Source organism: Abramis brama, assembly GCF_963993115.1.
Source record: "Abramis brama genome assembly, chromosome: 13".
In the NCBI taxonomy this organism is placed as follows: domain Eukaryota; kingdom Metazoa; phylum Chordata; class Actinopteri; order Cypriniformes; family Leuciscidae; genus Abramis; species Abramis brama.
This window is the reverse complement of record NC_139975.1, coordinates 18,570,707-18,592,949: the sequence shown is the minus strand read 5'-3', so window position 1 is coordinate 18,592,949 and position 22,243 is coordinate 18,570,707. Positions and strand designations below refer to the sequence as shown.

At 37.3% G+C, this 22,243-nt stretch overlaps 1 protein-coding gene across 2 annotated transcripts; it reads left to right on the top strand.

Moving 5' to 3' along the window:
• The first annotated feature begins 1,038 nt into the window (after window positions 1-1,038).
• lnx2b (ligand of numb-protein X 2b) lies at window positions 1,039-21,865 on the top strand. 2 transcript variants are annotated; one of them, XM_084133814.1, is made up of 10 exons: window positions 1,039-1,282; window positions 9,068-9,624; window positions 10,936-11,129; window positions 12,264-12,460; window positions 14,822-15,223; window positions 15,380-15,514; window positions 17,906-18,080; window positions 18,178-18,421; window positions 19,116-19,277; window positions 19,852-21,865. In XM_084133814.1, the coding sequence occupies exons 2-10, from the start codon at window positions 9,230-9,232 to the stop codon at window positions 19,985-19,987; spliced, it is 2,040 nt and encodes a 679-aa protein (XP_083989940.1). In that variant the 5' UTR covers window positions 1,039-1,282; window positions 9,068-9,229; the 3' UTR covers window positions 19,988-21,865. The 2 variants fall into 2 exon arrangements, with proteins under 2 accessions (XP_083989940.1, XP_083989941.1); XM_084133815.1 differs by lacking the exon at window positions 1,039-1,282 and adding an exon at window positions 8,048-8,184.
• Window positions 21,866-22,243: the final 378 nt, after the last annotated feature.

The following is a 22,243-nucleotide window of genomic DNA, read 5'->3' as shown; positions in this document are numbered from 1 at the left end:
TCCACTCTCTCGGATTTCTAGTAGGAGAGAAGAATTAACACGCAGAAGCTATTCACTTAAAATTATAGTTATTATGAAAGGTTTCATTTGAGATATTCTCCTGCTGGGTTGTTATGGTTGATGAAAACCGCTCAGAGAATATAGCAAAGGTCATTGCAATTAATTTGTCAATTATGCACCCATAAAACAATTATACACATGAATTGTTTGAATGAGGACACTTAACATTTGAAAAAGTGCATTATTCTAAAATTAATGATGCCCATACAAATGTTTTCTGGGTGCTTCAGCTATTCTCACAGCCGCTAATGAATTGCTGACACAAAACATTAACACTATTGTCAAAACATTTTGAGAATGCACAATATCATTACTGCAGTAATGCAGAAGACAAATAAAATGGTCCTGCAGATTAATCAAATCTCTGAGAAAGCCACATAACTTAATCCATTGAGAATTTGAGTACATGGGAGACTCTTTTGATTTAGAATACTTTTAGGAAATTAAATTTAAAATAAAATTTAAAGTCATATTTTGCTATAGTTGTTTAGTAAACAAGTGAGTGCAATACAACTAGATGGAAAACATTCAGATAAGTATCAATTATATAATTAAACGTTTTTAACTGAAATGTTGAACTGGTCCCAGGGCTGGTGTTTGTCATAAGTGTCAAATAACGCTTTAATTGAGACTGTTTATAAGTTGTCATGCGTTTTAGACTTTGTACATTAATAAAATGTATTGTAAATTTTTTTTTACATATTACAAATTTACAAATTTAAATATTGTACATTGGTAGATTTGCACACACTGTCCCACCTAGGCTACTAAAACAAATCTTTGGCCAAAACAATGGTTTGATTATTTTCTTAATGTTACATTTTCCTGCATTGAGGCAAACTGAAATGTGCCTTTCTGTCCAGTAGGATATAAACATTATAAACAACATTGAAGAATTATCCTAACTTCCCATTTTTGACTGATTAAGTATTTCCCAGCGTCACACACCTCTGCACCTGCACGCCACGCGCTCGCGCTGAGTCCAAAGGTGAATTTATCCCCTTCCTGTGAAAGAAGCGTCAGATCCGACTTGTTTGACTGAAACTCACGATGGTTGCGTCGCCTACGGTTTAATAATACCTGGCGTGGTGTCCAGTTATCAGAACATGGGAATGGAAATGATGAGATATTCATATTTTGGATTTTAGACTAAGTCACGACGGTTTATGTTTTAATATTTCGACCGCGTCTTTGTTTTATTACTTCCGGAAAATCCGCACAGGTAAGACGAGTTTCGGTCTTGAGCGCGAAATATCCTACGCGTCTCTTTTCTTACATAATCTCACAATATTTGTTTAACTTCTGTACTTTTGTTGATTTATTACCACTGAATGTGAATCATTGAAGGTTAAAGAATAGCAAAGCGATCACTACACCGCTTCTGACATACCTCGGACACGTTGTTGTAGATGTTTTTAGGAGGTTGGGTACGTTGTTAAGATAAAGGTTACTATGCTGAGTTACGTAGAGAAACATATGTTCAGTTTTATTTGAATTGTTTCTTTACCCAACACGTAGGCTAATTCAAGGACACTCGGTTGTCCAGGTTACCATCAGAATCTCATGTCAGCTGATTGATGAATGATTTATGGCTTCTTTCTCGTGTGTCATCTACCTGCAACGTGTGGGTCAGACGACGAGGGCCAATTTCAGAAGGTTAGAAAAGTCAGATACTATTTTATTTAGGATTATATGTGGTATTAAAGTAAAACAAAATGTGTACTTTAAAGCGTGCTGTTACTAATACCAATACCAATACCAATAGCCTATCAGTTGACTCTATAAAACGGGGGAAGTGACCCCCCTCCAGAAGGTGGAGTCTCCTTTCATAACTTAAACAGACTTTTAAAGGCAAACAAATGATGCATGTTGTGCTGTCTATGGCAAGCCGTTTTAACATTTAATCTTTAAAACCTACTAGTACTTATTTTTTAGATACTAGTTTCTTTTCCATTAAGTACTAGTGCTTATTCATTGGCTACTAGTGCTTATTCTTTAGGTACTAGTACCTTTTTAAAGATACTAGTACTTATTCATTAGATACTAGTTCCTTTTTATTAGATACTAGTACCTATTAAAAAGACACTAGTACTTATTTATTAGATATGAATATGAAAAAACGGTGGAGTGTTCCTTTAAAGAAGAGAAGGTTGATGTCTTGTGTTCTACACATCTGGTCCAACATTTAATGGATCATTTGTACTGAAATCAAAATTCTGCCATCATTTACTCTTCCTAGTGTTACTTAAGTCATGTACAGTATAACTTTCTTTTTACATAGAGCAAAGAATAAGATGATGACAGCATGCAGATGCAATGAAAGTGAATGGTGACTGAAGCTGTCAGCCCCTATGCCTTCTTAACTTATTCCTTTGTGTTTCCCAGAAAAAAAATATATTTTTGTTATGGCATGATGGGAGTAAATGAGGAAACAGTTTTCATTTTGAATGAACTGCCTCTTTAAGCCTTGAAATGATTTAGTGCATGCATTAAAGGCTTAGTTCACCCAAAAATGAATGAAAATTCTTTCATTAATTACTCACCCTCATGTCGTTCCCCTCTAATACTTTCATTCATCTTCGGAACACTTATTAAGATCTTTGATGAAATCTAAGAGCTTTCTGTCCCTCCATTGACAGCTACGCAACTACCACTTTGACAATTCAAAAAAGTTCATAAAGATAAGATCATAAATCGAATCCATATGAATTGAGCGGTTAAGTCCAAATTTTCTGAAGAGACACGATCGCTTCATATGATGAACATATTTAATTTACGCTTTTATTCCCATTTAAACATTGATCAGCGAACATTAAAGGGGTCATATGATGCGATTTCTTGTTTTCCTTTTTCTGTAGAGTGTTATGTAGTTGTTTGTGCATGTATAAGATCTGCAGAGTTACAAAGTGTCCAACGCAAAGAGTATTTATAATTTAATTAATTTAAAGTATTTTACTCTATAATACCCGTAGAGTGTTATACTGTATTTTTGTGAGACGTGTAAAAATACTGTATAAGTCATTGTAATCATTATGTGTTCCCAATGAAATAAAACCAATTTGATACGTTCTAGTCCAGTCGTGCTGGCAAAGTTGATTGATCAGCTTAGTCATCTGCATTTTCCGGATCAGATTCGGTAATACCAACATTATCACCTGTCATTATTGCTTTGGGAGCTGATGTTCCAAATATGGTAAGGGACGTGACATTTCCGTCACACGCTTAAGGTATTCGGGCTAATCACAATGCACTGGATCGCTGTTTCAGAAAGGCGATCCAGAAAGGAGGGTACAATAATGTACGGTATGTGTAAAATAATTACTTTTTTTTTTAACCTAAAACCGCAAACACATTGCATGAAACCAAATGCACAAAATAATGTTCTTTTTAGAACCACCATATGACCCCTTTAAATGAACCTGCTTGACACACGAGAACAAACCTCTTTGTTTCTCGCAGAAGCTCAAACGTTCTGCGTAACAAACAAGAATGAACCTCATTGGTTCTCGCACATCAAGCGAACATGCTTTATCTTCTGTTTACCACAACTGATGTGCGAGTTGTTGAATGTTTATATGTGAATAAAAGCCTAGTTCATTATAAAAAGTGATTGTGTCCCTTCAGAAAATTTGGACTAAACCATTCAATTCATATGGATTAGTTTTATGATCTTTTTATAAACTTTTTGAAGTGTCAAAGTGGTAGTTGCGTTGCTGTCAACGGAGGGACAGAAAGCTCTCAGATTTCATCAAAGATCTTCATTTGTGTTCCAAAGTTGAAAAAGTCTTACGGTTTGGAACGACATGAAGGTGGGTAATTAATGACAGAATTTTCACTTTGGGGTGAACTATCCGTTTTAACGGTTAGAGTAGGCAATGTTTAATCACCCTTCTTACTTGTTCCTATTGGCTTGAAGGACAATAAAAAAAACTCCAGGTGACTATATAGCAGTGTATTTTCATACTTTCCAAATTAAGTCATTCTGTCGGAGCTGTGCCATTGCCCTTGTATTCATTCTGTGAGGGTGTGTCTGAGGGAATGATTCATGGCCCCTGGTTGAGTTGGGTAGGTGAGAGCTTTTCAGACTGGGTGTTCACATTGTCTTTGATTTACCATTTGTTCTGTAGGCAGTGGACAGGAATAGTCCATTTATTATGATATCAGCACCAAGGTAATCTTAACATCTGGAAACACTATGGACTTTGAAACAGTCCACGTGACTGTTCAGTAGACAAACAGGTAAGTGACAAACTGTGTACTCAGGGAGGTATGTGAACTTAGGTTTTGAGTTTTGTAGTGGAGTTCAGCCTTGAGAGGTTCACAAACTCTACATCATTACAGGACAGGAGAGATTGGCTAGCTGCTTGTTTCCAGTGTCTAAGATACTCCCATGAGGCTGGGGTGAGTCCATCTATCTTAACCAGGGTCACAGCTTCAGCGGACAAGTGTGGAACCAATTTAAACAAAACACATCACTATGCCACAAGGTTCAGGGTTTTATGATATAGAATGTTTATCAAGGCTGCTGTTAATTACTGGGCGAATTTAAAAAATGGGTAACGAAATCATAGATTTGCACTGATATGGACCAAACCTTGTTATATTCAATTGCTACCATTCAGAATACCATAGTAACAGCCTAGCCCACCCCTGGCATTGTGGCGATTAATTTCACACTGGCAAGCATCAGTCTGTATTTTTCCACGGTGCATCGTATTATTAAACATGCAACAGCAGGGCTGCACCAATATTAAAATTATGGCAGATACAGACAAACCGATAATCATAACAATTAGGGATGCTAATGATTAATCGACGGTTGATTAATTGTCAATTAGTTTGATCAATTAAATTATTAGCGATGGTCGATTAAGCAAGGTTATCATAGTTCATAGTTTTGCTCTGTTTTTTGTTGCATGCGGCTCATGTGCAAGATGTGCAGCCGATACATGAGGAAAAAAGGAAGCGTTACATAGCCTATTCTAAATGTATTAATGTCTTCAAGCCATAATTAACCAAGGGTCCAAAAAACGCTCCAAACAAGTGATTTAACTGAACATAAGAACTACTACAATAAAACACCACAATAAAAGTACTACATAGAATAAACAAGTAATAATAAGATCCTAGGTGAGTGATCTTACAGCGCTGTTTTAGCTGTGCACTCCTATTCTATGGGGCTGTTTTTACACGACACAATTTTCATAAAACGAGGGGGAAAAATGGGAAAACTTTTTATGCATTTGGCCATTCATTTACACGACAACTGCGTTTTGGTAGCCTGAAAATGCAAACTTTTGAAAACGGGTCTCAAAGTGCATGTTTTTGAAACCGAGACCTTATTGTCTCCATGTAAACTACAAAAATGCGAATCTGGAAAACAACTACTGGCCTGTCAGAATATTACAGCGTTTTTAATTGTTTTCGCAGATCCATGTGAATGGGGATCGTTTTGACAATGTTGTCGTCTGTAAGCGAAAAACGCAAAGGAAAACCTTTTCAGTTTTTTAGTACATCGTTGTCGTGCAAACATTACATTTTTTTAATGTAAAAAAAATTAAAATAATAATATACAGTATTAAAATTGCTATTCATTTAGGTATTTGCTAAAGATTACATTTAATAGTGTTAAAGTTATTTTATTAAAGGTGCTCTAAGCGATGTCACGTGTTTTTTAGGCTGAAACTTTTTCTGTCACATACAGCAAACATCTCCTCACTATCCGCTAGCTGCCTGTCCCCTGAACACACTGTAAAAAAACGAAGTCTCTGTAGACAGCCCAGGCTCCACAAACGGCAACAAAAACAAACTGGGCCAACCTGCACCACGAAACATAACAAACTGTGTTCCAATAACCAACAAGAATGATTTGGCGGTGGGGGTTGGGGGGTTAGTGCGCGTGCATATGAAGGGGGGTGTGGGGAGTGGAGGAGAGAGAAGAATGAAGAGGGAAGTTAGCTAGAGGAGAGATGTCCTAGACAACGACTAACGTTAGAATGATATTCTCTTGAATTTTTATATGGCTGACACACGACCAAAGAGACATTCTGATGAACAAATAGCAAAGAGGAGGGTAAAAGGTGAAGGAACGCACGGAAGGGAGGGGAAGGGGACGGGATGAGGAAGAGGGAGGGTCGAGCTAGCCTCCGTTTTGTTTGACAATACTTCTAACGTCAACAAGAAGTGATGTCACCCAACATCAATTAGAGCACCTTTAAATTATAAAGTGTTTTTAAAAATTAAGCTTTAGATGATGAGAAAGGTCATAAAGGGATAGTTCACCCAAAAATTAAGATTTTGTTATTACTTACTCACCCTCAAGTTATTCTAAACTTGTATGAGTTTCTTTATTCTGTTGGACACAAAAGAAGGTATTTTAAAGTAGGGCTGCCCCCTAATATTCGACTAATTGTTAGTCGACTAGAAGAGGCTGCCCTATTCGCACTGGATTATTACCTGGTGACCTCTAGTCATTTGTAATAATTGCGGAGGTTATCTGTGATCTTAATTCCGTGTGAATCAGCCATGTCTGTAATTTGTAAAGTAAAAATTCCCCCGCAAATGACCTACCATATTTCACCGAACACCAAGGTCCTGTGATAATATTAGTCCCATGCGAATCGGCATCTCTGTGATTCGGAGGTTCTGGTGTGATCACTTGCATTTTTTCCTGATAACAGAGGAAACAACTTAAAATACTCTGTCATTTTTGGTCATATAGATTCGAAACTAAAATGTCTACTTTTATTTGTGTGAACTCACAATAACAACAAAACGTTGTGCTTTTGTAAAATAAAGAAAACAAACAGGAGGCACTTTCTGTCGTCTCGGTCTCTGTACATTTGAGCGTGTAACCCCCCCCCCACCAAAACTCAGTGTATACTTGCCTCACACAGACATGAGAAATATATCTATAGAAAGCTTGAAATGTAAAGCGATTTGTCAACCGATTCAAGTGGAAAACAAGTGGATTATGTAATCCGTATGAAACGTGCATATAGGCATGTCCACCACTGCGAAGATGACGAGTCAGAATCGGCGACTTAATCTCTGCAGCCGAAAAGACAGAAAACATTATCAATAATTTAAGAAATTTAGACAGTCTCCTTGCTTTTTTTTTCACAACACATTCATAATCATTACTTTTGACTGTGCACTGTGGCATTATGTGTATATATATATATATAGGCAATTAAAGGCTCATTATTATGATTTAAATGGCTTAATATACACGTGCGAGTAGTTGATTAATCGTTTAAATGAACGAAAATCTTTATTTTAAAGAATGTTGGTAACCATACAGTTGACAGCACCCATTGACTTTCATAGTATCTTTTTTTCCTACTATGGAAGTCAATGGGTGCCATCATATGTTTGGTTACCAACATTCTTTAAAATAAATTCTGTGAACAGAAGAAAGAAACTCACACAGGTTTGAAACAATGAGGGTGATTAATGTCAAAATTTTCATTTTTGGGTGAACTATCCCTTTAAATATCCAATACTGACTGATATACATCTAATATCTGTTAAGTATTTTATCTAGCTTTAAAGTAATACATACATTTTACTTGAATTGCCACTTAGTATTTAAATGTAGTGGTAAGGATTATAATTTTTAGGTTGTGAATAACTGATTTTGTGTGGATTATTATGCTCACAGGGATATGTCTATTCAGTTATTAGTAAAATAGGAAGAAGGGCAGTGAGAGAGAAATATGTCCTGCTTGACCTCGGACAACACACACACACAACACACATAACACACTGTGTAATTGGCCAGAGGTTGAGCTTGGTTCTTAGAATGCTCTGCCTGCACGAGTACCACATCAGCATTCTACACTCCCCCTCATCCTCCATCTCTCTCTCACACACACACACACATAAATCCACGCTCTCAACCCCTCCTCCTGGGTCGACACATTCTGAACGTTTCTCTCCAGTCTGTTGAGCTCCCCTTTAACTGCATGTCCTTGCATACACATACGCACAAACGCACTCTGTCCCTAGTTGAGATGACGGGCTCTGGTTTCAGTCGGTGCAGGCGGCCAGCGCAGCTGTTGGGCTTGAGTTTCTTTTTTTCATGCAGTGGCTCTGGGGAGTGTAACTGCGCTGCCATCTGAGGTGGGTTGGAATAATGATTGAGATTTACTACCTCACATTAATGGCGGACAGTGTGTTTGTTTTGCTCATCCTTTGAAGTGGCGGTTGTTAATTGTGTCATTGCATTGTGCTATTAATTGTTTTTATAGAATAGGACTTTTTGGTGTAGTATAATTATCATGTATCTACGGTATTCTAAAGGACATGTTTTTTATAGTATTATTATAACGGTCTGACACTGACACATAAGAGTGTCCATGATAAAAGATTTCATTTAAAACACATGCACCAACTTCTTTGTATTTATGTTGGTTTCGAAAAGCTTAAATAACCTACCATTTCTATTTTTATTTTTACTTTAAAAATGTCATGTGGTGTAAACAAGTAAAAAGTTTTTTTTTAAGCGAATATTCATATTCATTCATAAATATCTTTAAGGATTCAGGGAGTCACACCACATAAATGTGTGTTGTATTTAAGGTTATAAAACAAACATTCATTGTAGATGGATTTAGCCGAGATTATGTGGCTCACAGAGGGAAGTTGTCCACTGCAGTTCGGGCATGCAGAAGTCATTACCGAAAAGCTTGTCATTTTTACACTATTAATTTTCAGTTCTTACTCCTTTTTAGAGCAGCTTCTTTGTTCGACCTAGTAGGTGAGTTTTGACTGTTGCCCTCCTGTCATTTCACAGTGCTTACCCGGTTTAATGACTTAAATAGTGTTAGTTAGCCAAACTCAGATTGCTATTGAGGAGGAAACTCGTGGAAAGGATACAGCTGCAGCCCTCTCCCCATATTGTTGCTGTTAAGTGGATTCATGTCATTTCCTGTCCAGCCGGCATGAGCCAAAAAAAGAATGCCAGACGTGAGCTTCAGTTTTTCTTTGTTCTCTTTTCCAACAGAAACTTGGGTGTAGATGAAGCAGCTAGCAGTTTGTACTCTTACTGGATTGGAAATATTTGATTGCTTCTCATCTGATGAATCTGATGTAGAGTTTGCAAGCTGAAAAAAAAGAGGCAGAAGCTCTCCAGCCCTGTGGACGTCCAGATTAACTTCTTCAGGCCATGATGGAGCCCAAGGCGGCTCCACTGGCGGGTGGCATAACGTGGGCGCGGGTGTGTAAGGAATGTGGACAGTGTCATGAAGGTCATGACAGTCACCTGTTTGAATATCAGGATGAAGTGGATGACGAGCTGGTGTGCCACATCTGCCTGCAGCCTCTGTTGCAGCCCATGGACACGCCATGCGGACACACATACTGCTTCCAGTGCCTCAGCAACTTCCTGCATGACCAAGACTTCTGTCCAGTCGACCGCCAGAGGCTTCAGCTACAACAGTGCCGAGCCTCCAGCCTGCTGGTGCGTAACCTGCTGGACAAACTGGCTGTGCTGTGCCCGTTCCGCAGCGAGTGCCAGCTGAGCATGCAACGCTGTGAGCTGCAGCCCCATCTGCACAACAGGTTAGTGCGTGCCACGACTTTTTGAAATGGAATGAAATGTTTACATATCACCAAGGCATACTCGAAGAGATGAAGACAGAGATAATGCGGATATCATTCTGTAGAAATGAAATTAAATCAGTTATGAAGAGTCTGTGGATATGCACATGTTATTTCTGTAGCGATTAAGGGAGCTGCTCAAAAATTTGTGGAATTCCACTTATCCAGGTTTCATGTGAACAGAGAGATTTAAGAGAGCTGAACAGGATTAAAGAATAGATGCAAGTGGACCGTATGACTGACTAGAAGGCTGAACTCCCGAAAGAACTGGGTGACTCTTTTACATAATGGAGTTAATTAGGAATCACATGAGTGATTACTATAGAATGTCTGCAGATAGCTCATGTTCACCATCTGCCAGGAACACATGGGAGTTGACATATTTAATTTGTGCCTGTTTAGTTATGGGAATTAAGTAGTGTTAAGAGTTCATCCCCTCTCACAACTTTCCCTTGTACTAACTTATAGTTCCTTTCCACAGTCCTATAAGACTGAATGTAATATAGATAGATAGATAGATAGATAGATAGATAGATAGATAGATAGATAGATAGATAGATATAATTTATTTAAAGGTTGTTCCACCTAATGCAAAGCTGTAGTTTATGATATGGTATGCAAACAAGAAAAAAAGCTCCCTGAGAATAAAATCCTTGACTTTGGCATTAATGGAACACTAGTATGACCCTGTGCCTCAGCGTTCATCTCCCTTACATGGGTTTTCTTTTGCCATTGTATCATACTTGTCTTCTGTGATGTAATAGCATGGACTAAAGGTTGTTTGGCTGATAATTCACGTGGGTAGGAACGGCCCAATGTAAACAGAGAGAGAGCAGCTGTTTGGATGGGAAGGGAGGTGTTGACATGGTGAAACCCAGGCTAGACCTGATTCTGCTCATTTTTTGACCAATACCATCCCTGCAATGCAGCAGAAAAGCCTGTTCATCTCTTCATCTGTATAGCTCCTGTTGTTTCTGTACTGAGAATTCCCACTCCCTAAGCATGTTCATCTAAACTAATAGATAAACGCTATGTAGCTTTGCACTGAAACAATTAAGCATTGATTTGTTTTTTTTCGCTGCTGTTTTCTGCTGACTCCTGAATATGGCAGATCCACATCAGTAGTCAGCATTGGTGCATGTTTAGGATATTTTTAGTTACTGTGGCTGCCATCTGGTAAGGAATGTCTTGTAGGTTAATTAACGGCAGGCCACTGAGTAATGATGCTGAAGTTCTCTCTCTTTCACTGTGCTCCACTTCCCTCTTTTTCAGATGTCCTGCCTTCAAACGACTCAGGGAGGAGGCGGAGAGAAAAAAGAGACCTTCCTGGAATGAGTTTAAAGGAAGCAAATCAGATGGAGATTTAGCTGACGCCAAATCTACCCCAACAATTGCACGCACAGCTCAACTCAGTGGACCCTCAGAACCTGGACTGGTCAACCCAGCGTTTGAGGAGAGTGAAGAAGGTATAGCATCACTTTCTGTTTTTCTTGTACCCTGGCCATCAAGTATTATTACAAAACCCTGTAAATAGCGTTAAATGATCCATGTGTAAATCCAAGTGTAATTAAAATGAGGAGTATTTACATAATTTTTTTAGGAATATTGGCACCAAAACAGTTATCAAACAAAATTACAGATTTGTTTTTATTTATTATTAATTTGTGTTTGTCAATATTGGATATTTAATTATTTCCCTTCACCTAGATTAGCTGTCTTCTAATGCTCACTTAAAGTTAATCTTTATTGACACTTATTTATTAACACTGTTAAATGTAATCTTTAGGAAACCTCACAATAAATATCCACTTTTAATTTTATATAGCATTTTAAAGCATTTGATAGAAATTTTATGTCAGCTATCCATTTATCCGTTATCACATGGAAATAAATATTGGCCTGCAATTGCAATCGGCAACGGCTAGAAATGTAATATTGCTGTATCTCTACATAAATAATATTTGTATAATATCTCTGTTTTCTCTGTTCGGGACACCACCTGGTAAGGATTAGATGTAAAAAAGAATAAAGCTCATTCTTGGTGTTTTTTGTTGTTGTTTTTTTACGGTCGTTTTTGATTTGTGGTAGCTCAGGAGGAAAGGTGAGAAGAGTGTAGCACTGATGGTGAAAAGCAGAGGAAATTGATTTGCAGCTGTGTTTACTTTTGGGTAAACCAAAACAGAGGGTATCTTTCATGTGGCCCTTTCTCTTGAGTAGATGGCTGAGGAGTGTCAGGATGTTATTAATGTTCCAGTGAAATACATTATGTCATTAACCAACAATTGTCACTGTCTGAGAACATGTATACTCATGGAGATTCACTCCAACTTTTGTCTGCTTAAAGCTCTAAAACACCTGGAGGGAATCTGGACCTGTCTTCTGAATTAATGGAAATTCTGTTAGTCATAAAGTTACCTAGCAACATTATCATTATCTCTTGGGAATATGACATCATACATTTGTGTGCTTCCTTAGATAAATGACTCATTCCAAAGCAGTCATATACAAACTGCATGAGTGACTGCTATATGTTGCAATACTTAGTAGTTGTAAGCATTTGTTCACTAAATCGTGTTCTTGATGGTCTGTTGGTTTCCCAGACACCCCCTTGAGGTCCAGTCTTGTGGCAGAGGCGACTGTGGTGGAGCTGTTACGAGAGGATACAGAAGAGGATTTGGGATTGCGTATAGTGGGAGGGAAGGACACACCCTTGGGCAACATCGTCATTCAGGAGATTGTGCGTGATTCACTGGCTGCACGAGATGGCAAGCTGGCTCCTGGAGATCATATTCTAGAGGTGAGGCATATCTCAGCTTGCCACACCATTTAGGTTATCAATATCTATGGGATTAAACCCATTAGATGTTGTCCTCAGGTTCTATCTCTCAGAATTTGTCATTCCATCCAGTTCTCATGTTGTCAGTACCCCAGCGTCATTGTGTTTACATTGCAGTCACATCCCTGGATAAAGGTCATAAGACCCTGCTTTCCCAAATGTCCGGAAAGCGGGATCTTTTTTTTTTTTTCACTGGCTGTTAAAATGTAACAATTCATAAATTCTGTCATAGGAAGTGTATCAAAATATGTATAATTAGTATGAGCACACGGATTCTCTCCGATATTTAGTGAAACACCATTTCATGTAATTTTGACATAGCGAAATACATTGAGGGACGTGACATTTTTTTATAGAAAACTATTGAATGCAGTCTTCATCTCATGTAATTGTACACCATTCAGATGACTTCACAAATGCATTTGTTTTTGTAAGACTTTTTAATTTAAAACCAAACTACTGAAGGCACCTTTAAAAAGCTAAGTTACACAGTATTGTTTCTCAATTACAAGTCAGTTCAGTTCAGCATTTACATTCTTGTTCCCACAATCCTACGCTCTCCTAGGATTTCTTCTCCTGGTAGTCCGGGAATGCAATGCCTTAGTGAAGGAAACCAGCATGGCGCATTCATATTCAACCTTGAGTTTGAATGAATGCCTCCAGCTCATCTTGTCTTCTCTGAGATCATATATATGGAAATTTAAAATTAGGCCCACTGACAGCCCTAGGATGATCTGTATCCCAAGCGGAGCTCCTTTGACTGTTTTTAGGGAGCTATGGCTTGGAAAGAGATCTGTGGATGACTTGCATATCTTATTTCTTGAAATGGAATCTCTCTTTTCCCCTTCTGGTTCAACACGGCATTGATTATCACAAAGGGCTGTTCCAAGCCTTAGGCAGGAAGGCTTTTTTTGTCAAGCAGAAGCATAAAAAACAGCATTATTTTAGCATCTATTAATATGGTGTTCTTTAAAGAGAATAAAACGTACTTGTTGGATCTTAAAGGGGTCATTAATTGAGAAATCATTTTCATTCATCTTTTGACATTTAAGAGGTCATTGTACTATAAAAATATCCTGGAAGTTTCAAAACTCAACTTCCTTGTTAGTCCAAAAACTATTGAAACTAAGCTGCCAAAACAACTCGTTTTAGATTTTGTCACATTATGACAGAATAGTACGACGACAGACTGAACTCCAGATCGCGTCATTAAGAAACTTAGGTTTGTTTGGTTGTTTTTACTGCGGATTCGTTTAGCGCAGGCTTTTTAGAGAACTTGAAAATAAAAGATTATGCATTGACTACTGTATTGGATTCGACAGCAATGTCACAACACACAAGTGTGAGTAACAATGTTTATTGCTTTGTCTGTTACAGATTGTTTGATATGTATTGAGTATTTTTATAAATACTCAATACATATCAAAAACGATCTGTAACGGACAAAGATCTGTAGCGGCAGTCAAACTGTGAATAGTTGTGATTTGATGTTCTTTCCTTTGCTTCTGCATTTAATGCTGGGGGTCCCGGTGTTGTGCCAAATTATGTGACCCTAGTAGGTGCTGCATTAAGATAATCCTAATCCCAATCCTAACCCTACCATTACTACTATTGTGTACGGTCACATAATTCGGTATAACACTGGATATGGAAGAAAACACGTAGCGAACACTTTTGTTATTGTTTTGATCAAAGCCATTCGCTGTAATCCTGAATAAAATCTTCAGTGAGCGACATCTTGTTTTGTCATCAGTAAAACAGTACAACACGTGTTAATTTTATTTAATGACGGTGCGTCAGAAGATGGTACAATCACAGGTACAGTCAATCATAGTTCTGTTTACACAAAACGCCGTAAGTTATCCTGTCAACTATAACTGTGGTAACTCCAATAAGTAATACAATAAAAGTATTTATGAACTTTGGATGTGTCAAATAAAGTTTATGTAATATGCATAATGTTTCACATTGTTGAAAAATGTTTCAACTATATAACAAGATATTTTTGAACATCGGAAGTTTTCAAAATAATTCCACACATGCAATGGTGGGGACGTTGAAAAATATTTTAATATTCAAAACAATTACCCAATCATAGCAGAGGATGTTCCAAGTCTTAAATGCGGAACACCCATCAAAACGGAGTGTTTAAAAGTGAGGGTCAAACACGGGAGAGAAAATAGCTTATTACTTCTAAATCATTTTTTTTAGTGGACTTAAAATAAAGTGTATTTAGAGTCGGCAGGAAATGGGAAATCATCAATTTTCTAAATGTATGTAATTAATGTTGTTGTAAACTAACTAACAGTGTGATCTTTGCAGGCAAATGATGTTAGTTTGGCATCCATTCCCCACAGTCGTGCCATTGCTGTGCTTCGGCAGTCATGTTCCCGCCTCAGGCTAACTGTCATGCAGGAGAAGGGGTTCAAGCCCCGGCCCGATCATCTCGCTCAGCCCTCAGTATCTCCCCCATCGCAGTCTCCCAGTCCCAACCAGAACCACGGCACCGTCATCCAGGTCACCCTGGTAAAGCGCGAGCGCTCTGAGCCGTTAGGAATCAAACTCATCCGTAAGTCTGAGGAGCCAGGAGTCTTCATCCTGGACCTGCTGCCTGGAGGACTGGCTGCCAAAGATGGCAAACTGAGGAACAATGACAAAGTGCTAGGCATCAACGGACAGGACCTGAGACATGGCACCCCGGAGAGTGCAGCTCAGATCATACAGGTACAGAGTGACAGAATCACTTTAGTGAGGAAAAAGTGGATTTCTCAATCTAATGCTACTAATAATGAGGTTACTTTTAAACAATAGGTTTATATATATAGGATTTCAGGTTTTATAGTAAATGTAATGGATTGTTGTGCTCTCTGTATGTGGCAGGCAAGTGAAATGCGCGTGAACTTCGTAGTAATGAGACTTCCTGATCTCTCCGAGGAGGGTGGTGAGGGACAGAGCCGAGGGGCCAGGAGAGTCCCCGAACCGCAGTATTTCAAACGACGCTCCGAATACATGAAGGTAAAAAGTGCAAATGATCACAAGTTAAAAGGCACAACTAGTCTAAGCTGTGGCCTAGCATTAAGCTTATTTGGGTGATGCAAGTTTGAGTTTTACTCGCTCCCAATCCCATTCACCTTTTCACTTCCTATTATTTTCTGTCCTGCCTCCACTGTATTTTATTATATTATATGTTTATTAGATTTGTAAGTAAGATTTTTTAAACGTTTTTGAAAAGTCTCTCATGCTCACTGACTACATTTTATTTGATCAGAAATACAGTAAATAAGAACAATACTATTGTGAAATATTATTACAATTCCAAATAACTTTTCTTTTTGGATATATTTTCAAATGTGATTTATTCCTGTGAAGACAAAGCTGATTTTTCAGCATCATTACTCCAGTCTTCAGTGTCACATGATCCTTCAGAAATCATTCCTAATATGCTGATTTTGTGCTCAGGAAACATTTCTTATTATTATCGATGTTGAAAACAGTTGTGCTGCTTCATATTTTGTGGAAACCGTACTACATTTCTTTTTCAGGATTCTTTGAATAGAAATAATTTTAATTTATTTGAAATATAATTTAACTTTACTAGACTTTACTGTCTATTTTGTTTAATGAATACTTTTGAATATAGTTTTTTTGAATCTTTAAAAAAAAAAAAAAAATTATATATATATATATATATATAATAAAAAATGATTTATACATAATAAAATAATTTTATATTTAATAAATATAATTCAATTCTACACTTACATTTTTTTTTAGATGCAACACTGTACAAAATGAAAGCGAACCATACAAGAGAGATTGAAATATGACATAGGTTCGTTCTGTCTCTCTGACTTGCTGAATCTGTCTCATACATTTCACAGTGAAAGTCACAATTTAATACAATGCAATGCATGGAGATATCATAATTCATGTTATGTATTGCAATGTTTCACATATTATGGGGTAGTTTATTATACTTTGATGTTATTATACAATACCCAGAATTATAAAGAGCATTAAAAAATAATTGTATGGTAGATCTAGTTTTACGTACTTGTTTTCAAAATGGTTACATGCAGAATGGGTTGAATGTTTGTGCTACTGTAGTCAAAGTCTGCGTATGTGTGTGTGCGAGGTGACTTTTCGCCCAGAGACTAGTCACACCCTGCTTTTGTGACACTTCCTCACCAGCTGAAGGCAGAGGCAGCAAACACAGGCTGGGTAGTGGGAGATGAAAGCAGATGCCCCCTCTCTCTCTCTCTCTCTAGGACTCGTCCCTGATCAAAAGGCCCAGGGTGCTGCTCTCTAAACTGCTGCAGCCACTGTGTTTGTTTGTATCTGGGGATCAAAGCTGGTGACAGTTAGCTTTCACCTGTGGAGTTGAAGCTTGAGCTCATGCTGGGAGGAAGAGCCTCCCTGCTGGGTAGGAAGAGGCTACCCTTCCCCCAATATGGAGGTCTGGGGACTCCAGTGAGACTGGGAGAAGATGGCTGAAGGAGAGCGTTTTGCCACAATCTATGAGTTACGATGGCAACGCGTCACATTAACACATCTCTGCTTCGCAGCAGGATCTTGGATGTTTGTTTTTACAAATGTTTTCACCACAGGAGTCAGTCACATGTCTTAAACTTTCACTTTTCACCCGACCCCCAAGTACAGAAATTTATGGCATACTCGGTTGCTATTATACACAGTTATAATCAAGCTACTGCGAACTTCATCTGCTTGTCAAAAGTATACACAACACAATACTTACTAAAATATTTGAAGGATTAAAACATTCATTCTGTCCTTTAGAGCATGCTCACAATACAAGGCCAATCATAGTCTGATTACTGTATATTCACTACTGTTCAAAAGTTAGGGGTCAGTAAGATAAAAAAAATTTTTTTTTTTTTTTTTTTTAAATGAGTACTTTTATTCCACAAAACTCATTAAATTGATAAAGTGACAGTAAAACATTTGTTTTTGTAAAACAAAAAATATTTAAAATTAGAGTTCAATTATTTTGTTTCCTCAAAACTGTTAAACTGTTTTCATTAATAATAATAATGTAAGAAATGTTTCTTGTGAAGCAAATCAGCATATTTGAATGATTTCTGAAGGATCATGTGACACTGAAGACTGGAGTAATGATGCTGAAAATTCAGCTTTGCATCACAGGAGTAAATTACATTTTAAAATATACTAAAATAGTTATTTTGACTGGAAAAGTTATTTCTAAAATTGTAATAATATTTGACAACATTAATACAGTTTTACTGTATTTCCGAATAAACTTTTAAATTGAATGTACTGTACATTATATTTATTTATTAATTATTTCAACTACAGGTAAAAATTGTACAAAGCCACACTAACACATTTGTTTTTACTATTTTTGTATTGTGCATTATGTGGGTTCAGGAGCCTCCAGGTGGCTTCTCCAGTCAAGAGAAGACGGTGAATCTAAAGAAGGAACCTCGACTCTCTCTAGGCATCACCATCGCAGGTGGCAGAGACTGCCGCAGCCGTTTGCCCGTCTACATCACTAGTGTGCAGCCGGTGGGCTGCCTGCACAGAGACGGCACCGTCAAAACAGGTCATTCTCCTCATGCCTCCTTATAAATGCTTATTTCTCTGTGAGTCTTGCACAATGCTTGTGTTAACTGTGAGTTTTCATGGCTACTCGTGCTCAGGTGATGTACTGCTGAGTATAAATGGCATTGACCTGACCCAACTGACCTACAATGAGGCGGTGACCGTCCTAAAAGCTCAGACGGCTCAGAACACAGTAACACTGCGAGTCATCCAAACCTTCACTGACGAGGAGGAGCAAGATGGAGAATCCAGTTCTAGAGAAGACATGGAAACACTGGAGAGACACAAAGAGGACGACATTAACTGGGTTCCTCTCTGGACGCGCTGGCTAGGTCTTCCCAGGTGGGTGGGCTAGGGATGTGGGTCGGTATCATTAAAAGGCTCCGATACCAAAAACTGTACAGATTTGCGACAGAACAAACAGAGATATGGAGATAACGGAGATTAAAGACGTCTATGAAGTAAATCTATCAAAGCAATTAATCGAATATTGAGCATAAATTCGATATTTACGCCTGTATAGTTGCTGTGCTCGAGCTGATAAGTGAAGCACACTCAGTGAAATCACAGTTAGCTAAAAATTTATTAATTTAAACAATGTAATAATTTAATACAGAAACAATGAGCTAATTAAAGTAATGAATACTTGTTTGTTAACAAATGATTGACATTTTGAAAAATGTAGCATTGGTGCATGTTGATTCAGAGTTTGCGTCATCTGAAGTCTTCGCAGTAGTTGGTGTTGTCTCTTTAAAGGTGTTGGTCATGAAAATAACTGAAGGAAACATCTATTTGCTATAATAATAAAGCCAACTAGTATGATTCATATGGACTCATTCTGGAAAAAGTGGTATCGGTGCATCCCTAGGGTGGGCCTTAATTTATTTATTTTTGCTCACTACATATGTTGTGATGTCGATGATTAAGTGCAATATTCAATTTGATGTCCTCTTTTGTAACTTTTAGCTTAGTTAATGGCTGTATGGGCTTAAACATGGGGAAAAATTAATAATTTGACCATTTCTTTTAATCCAAGCTACATCCACTGGTGTCGTGACATTATGCTAATGAAGACCAACAGTGAGAGCTGGGGCTTCAGTATCGTGGGAGGATATGAGGAGAGCCATGGCCAGCAGCAGCCCTTCTTCATTAAGACCATAGTGCCTGGAACTCCAGCTCACTTTGATGGACGGCTCAAGTGAGTCTCCCGTCCTCCTTTTAACAACATTTGTACAGTTTTATTTTTTTTGTTTTTGAAAGAAATTAATACCTATATTTAGCAAGGATGTATTATTGTTTTCTATTCACCAAGCAATCCTAAATAAATGTATAATGGTTCTCACAAAAAAAATATGAAGCAGCACAACTGATTTCAACATTAATAATAATGAAATTGTTACTTGAGCACCAAATCACTATATTAGAATGATTTCTGAAGGATCATGTGACTGGAGTAATGAAAAATTAGACCTTGCCATCACAGGAATAAATTAAAAGTTATTTTTTATTGTAATAATATTTGACAATATTACTGTTTTTACTGTATTGTTGATTAAATAAATGCATCCTGGGTGAGCATAGGAGACTTTTTACAGACCCAATTACAGACCCAAACTTTTAAAAGGTAGTGTAGATTCATTACATTTTTTGGATTTTTTTTTAAAGTAATTTAATTGGTTATTGACAAGTTATTATGAAAGACATTCTTGTGTGCAAAAAGTCTATAAAATAAAATGCTTTGTTTACTGAGACTCTTTCATGCTCTCCTTCAGGTGTGGTGATGAGATTGTGGCTGTGAATGGACTCACTACAGTTGGCATGAATAACTCCTCATTGATCCCAATGCTGAAACTGCAGAAGAACAAAGTCACATTGACCGTGGTCTCCTGGCCTGGCAGCCTGGTTTAAAGACTAGCCTGAACTCTATTGCTGTTACTGGGTCTACCACAAGATACATGCACAAGTCTAATATTAGAGAAGGGATGTTTTCACTCCTCTCTTAAGAACAGGGTGGCATATTGGGGAAGTGTGTGAACAATCATTGACCTAGATTTAAAAACAAGCTGAAAGGTTGATATTTAATCCACTGTAGGCATTTAGTGTTTCACAAAGATTTCTGTTGAGCTGTGATAGTGAAAGAAGTGTGAACCGCACTTAAGGATACTGGACAAGCTTGACTTCTTGTTTAAAAATAAGTTTTAACTGGGATATTTATCATGCCCTTTGCTTGGGTATATTTTAGTATGGAACTTAAAGACTTCTTGTTTCCATATATAACCAGTAATAATCTTTAAGATGGTTTATGATTGACATCAAGTGGTCAGTAGTTAGGTAATAAATGAGTAATTATTTTGACTACCTGGAGTTGGACCATATCACGTTCTTATGTTGATGGCCGCTCTAACGGCACTTTTTACTGTGGTGTTATAAGTTGTGAGAATAGTTACACTAGTGTAAAACTATATAGTTGCTGTTGGGGTGATAGTATGGACTGTTTTTTAAAACCACAGCTTGGCTTGTTTGACATTTTTTTAAAGAATGTATCTCTTAGGTGCCTTGGATATAAATGTGTACAAACACACTTATCTACACCTGCCTTAATTGCCTGTATACCAAAAATGCCATTCGTTATCTTTGGCCTTTCATCATCTGAAGAATGTTTGTTTGAATGCTTTTTTTTCTCTTTTTTTTATCTCATATCTGTACATTTAACCCTTTTACTTTTTAATGCATTTTAGTGAATTTCAAGTATGTTCTTTGGACTAGCAAAGCAATGTGAAAGGGTTATTAAGATGACAGAATAAAATATTTTGTTTTATTTTATTACGTCATTGTTCTAGGCGGTGGCTGTTTTCAATCTTCTTACTGATCCACAATAGACCTAATAGATTCCAACTGTATTCTGTTATTTTTATTAGCACTTTTAGATCTCCAAATATTTCATATAAATGTGCGTACCATCTGCTGAGGCTTATTCTACAGTGCATTTTAACCTTGTTTGGCTTTATACTGTGTAGATTTTATTCTGTCATTCAAGAGTTAATGCTAAACACCCATATTTCACTCTTCTTCTAAATCATTTATTATAGTTCCTCTGGGATTCTCAGGCAAGAACAGTGGCTTTGCGCTGTTGAGGATCACAGATTTTAGCAGTTTGAAGGGCGAGCGAACGACATGCTGTCACACCAGGGACCTGTGGAGGATATAAATCAGCCATGCACAGTTTGAATTTAAGCCTTGAACTATGGACCAAGGATTAAATAGTTTTAAATCCTGCTGACAGGCTAAATTAATGCAATAGGTTGCCAACTGTGAAAGAATAACATGAATGACGTGTGTGAGGTGTTCATTGTTGAATTTGATGTGAGATGATATTATATTGTCATCATGATGATAAACTGATGGTCTGTTTGAAGATGTGCAAAAGTCACCAAGCACCTGCTGAGAATGTGAACTCCATCTGTGACGCAAAAGAATATGTTGGTTTAACTTTGACTGCATTTAAGATTCAATTTTTCAGAGCAGATAATAACCAAATAATAATATTAATGGTTAAAAATGTACATTTTCTAAAAGTAGACGATATTCCCAGAGATTATTTTAGGCCAAATGTGAAAATTTCTTACATTTAGACTGGTCCACATTCTTCTTTGTGTCTTAGCCTGCCCCCTAGAGGCCATATAAAGCTCTAGCTTTTTATATTCTTGCAAAACTGTTGTTAAATAATACCATAGAACCTTAAAATACATAAAACACCAGTGACAGTGGACAGACTCACTGAAATGCAGCTGTTTGTATCTGAATCATTCATGCTGAGTTAAGTTTGTTCTTCACACTCACCTCTTCACACCCCCGATGTATGTAAACCAATGGGTCATTTCTATCTTTGAACACATAGTAATATATCACATCTTTAAATTTCTTGTATCAATATGTCAGAATTCTCTCATCTCTGATGTAATACTTAAAAGCTATAAAGATTTTCTACAGCTTTTTGGTGTACTTTTGGTTCAGGATCTGTGCTGCGAGTCAGTTAAAAGTTTTATTTTATGTCTATTAGATAGACAGCAAAAGCAATCAAAGTAATTAAGCCTTAAAAATAAAACCTTTTTTGTTTGCAAGAATATAAAAAGAATTATCAGCAAGAGTTTAAATAATTTTTCA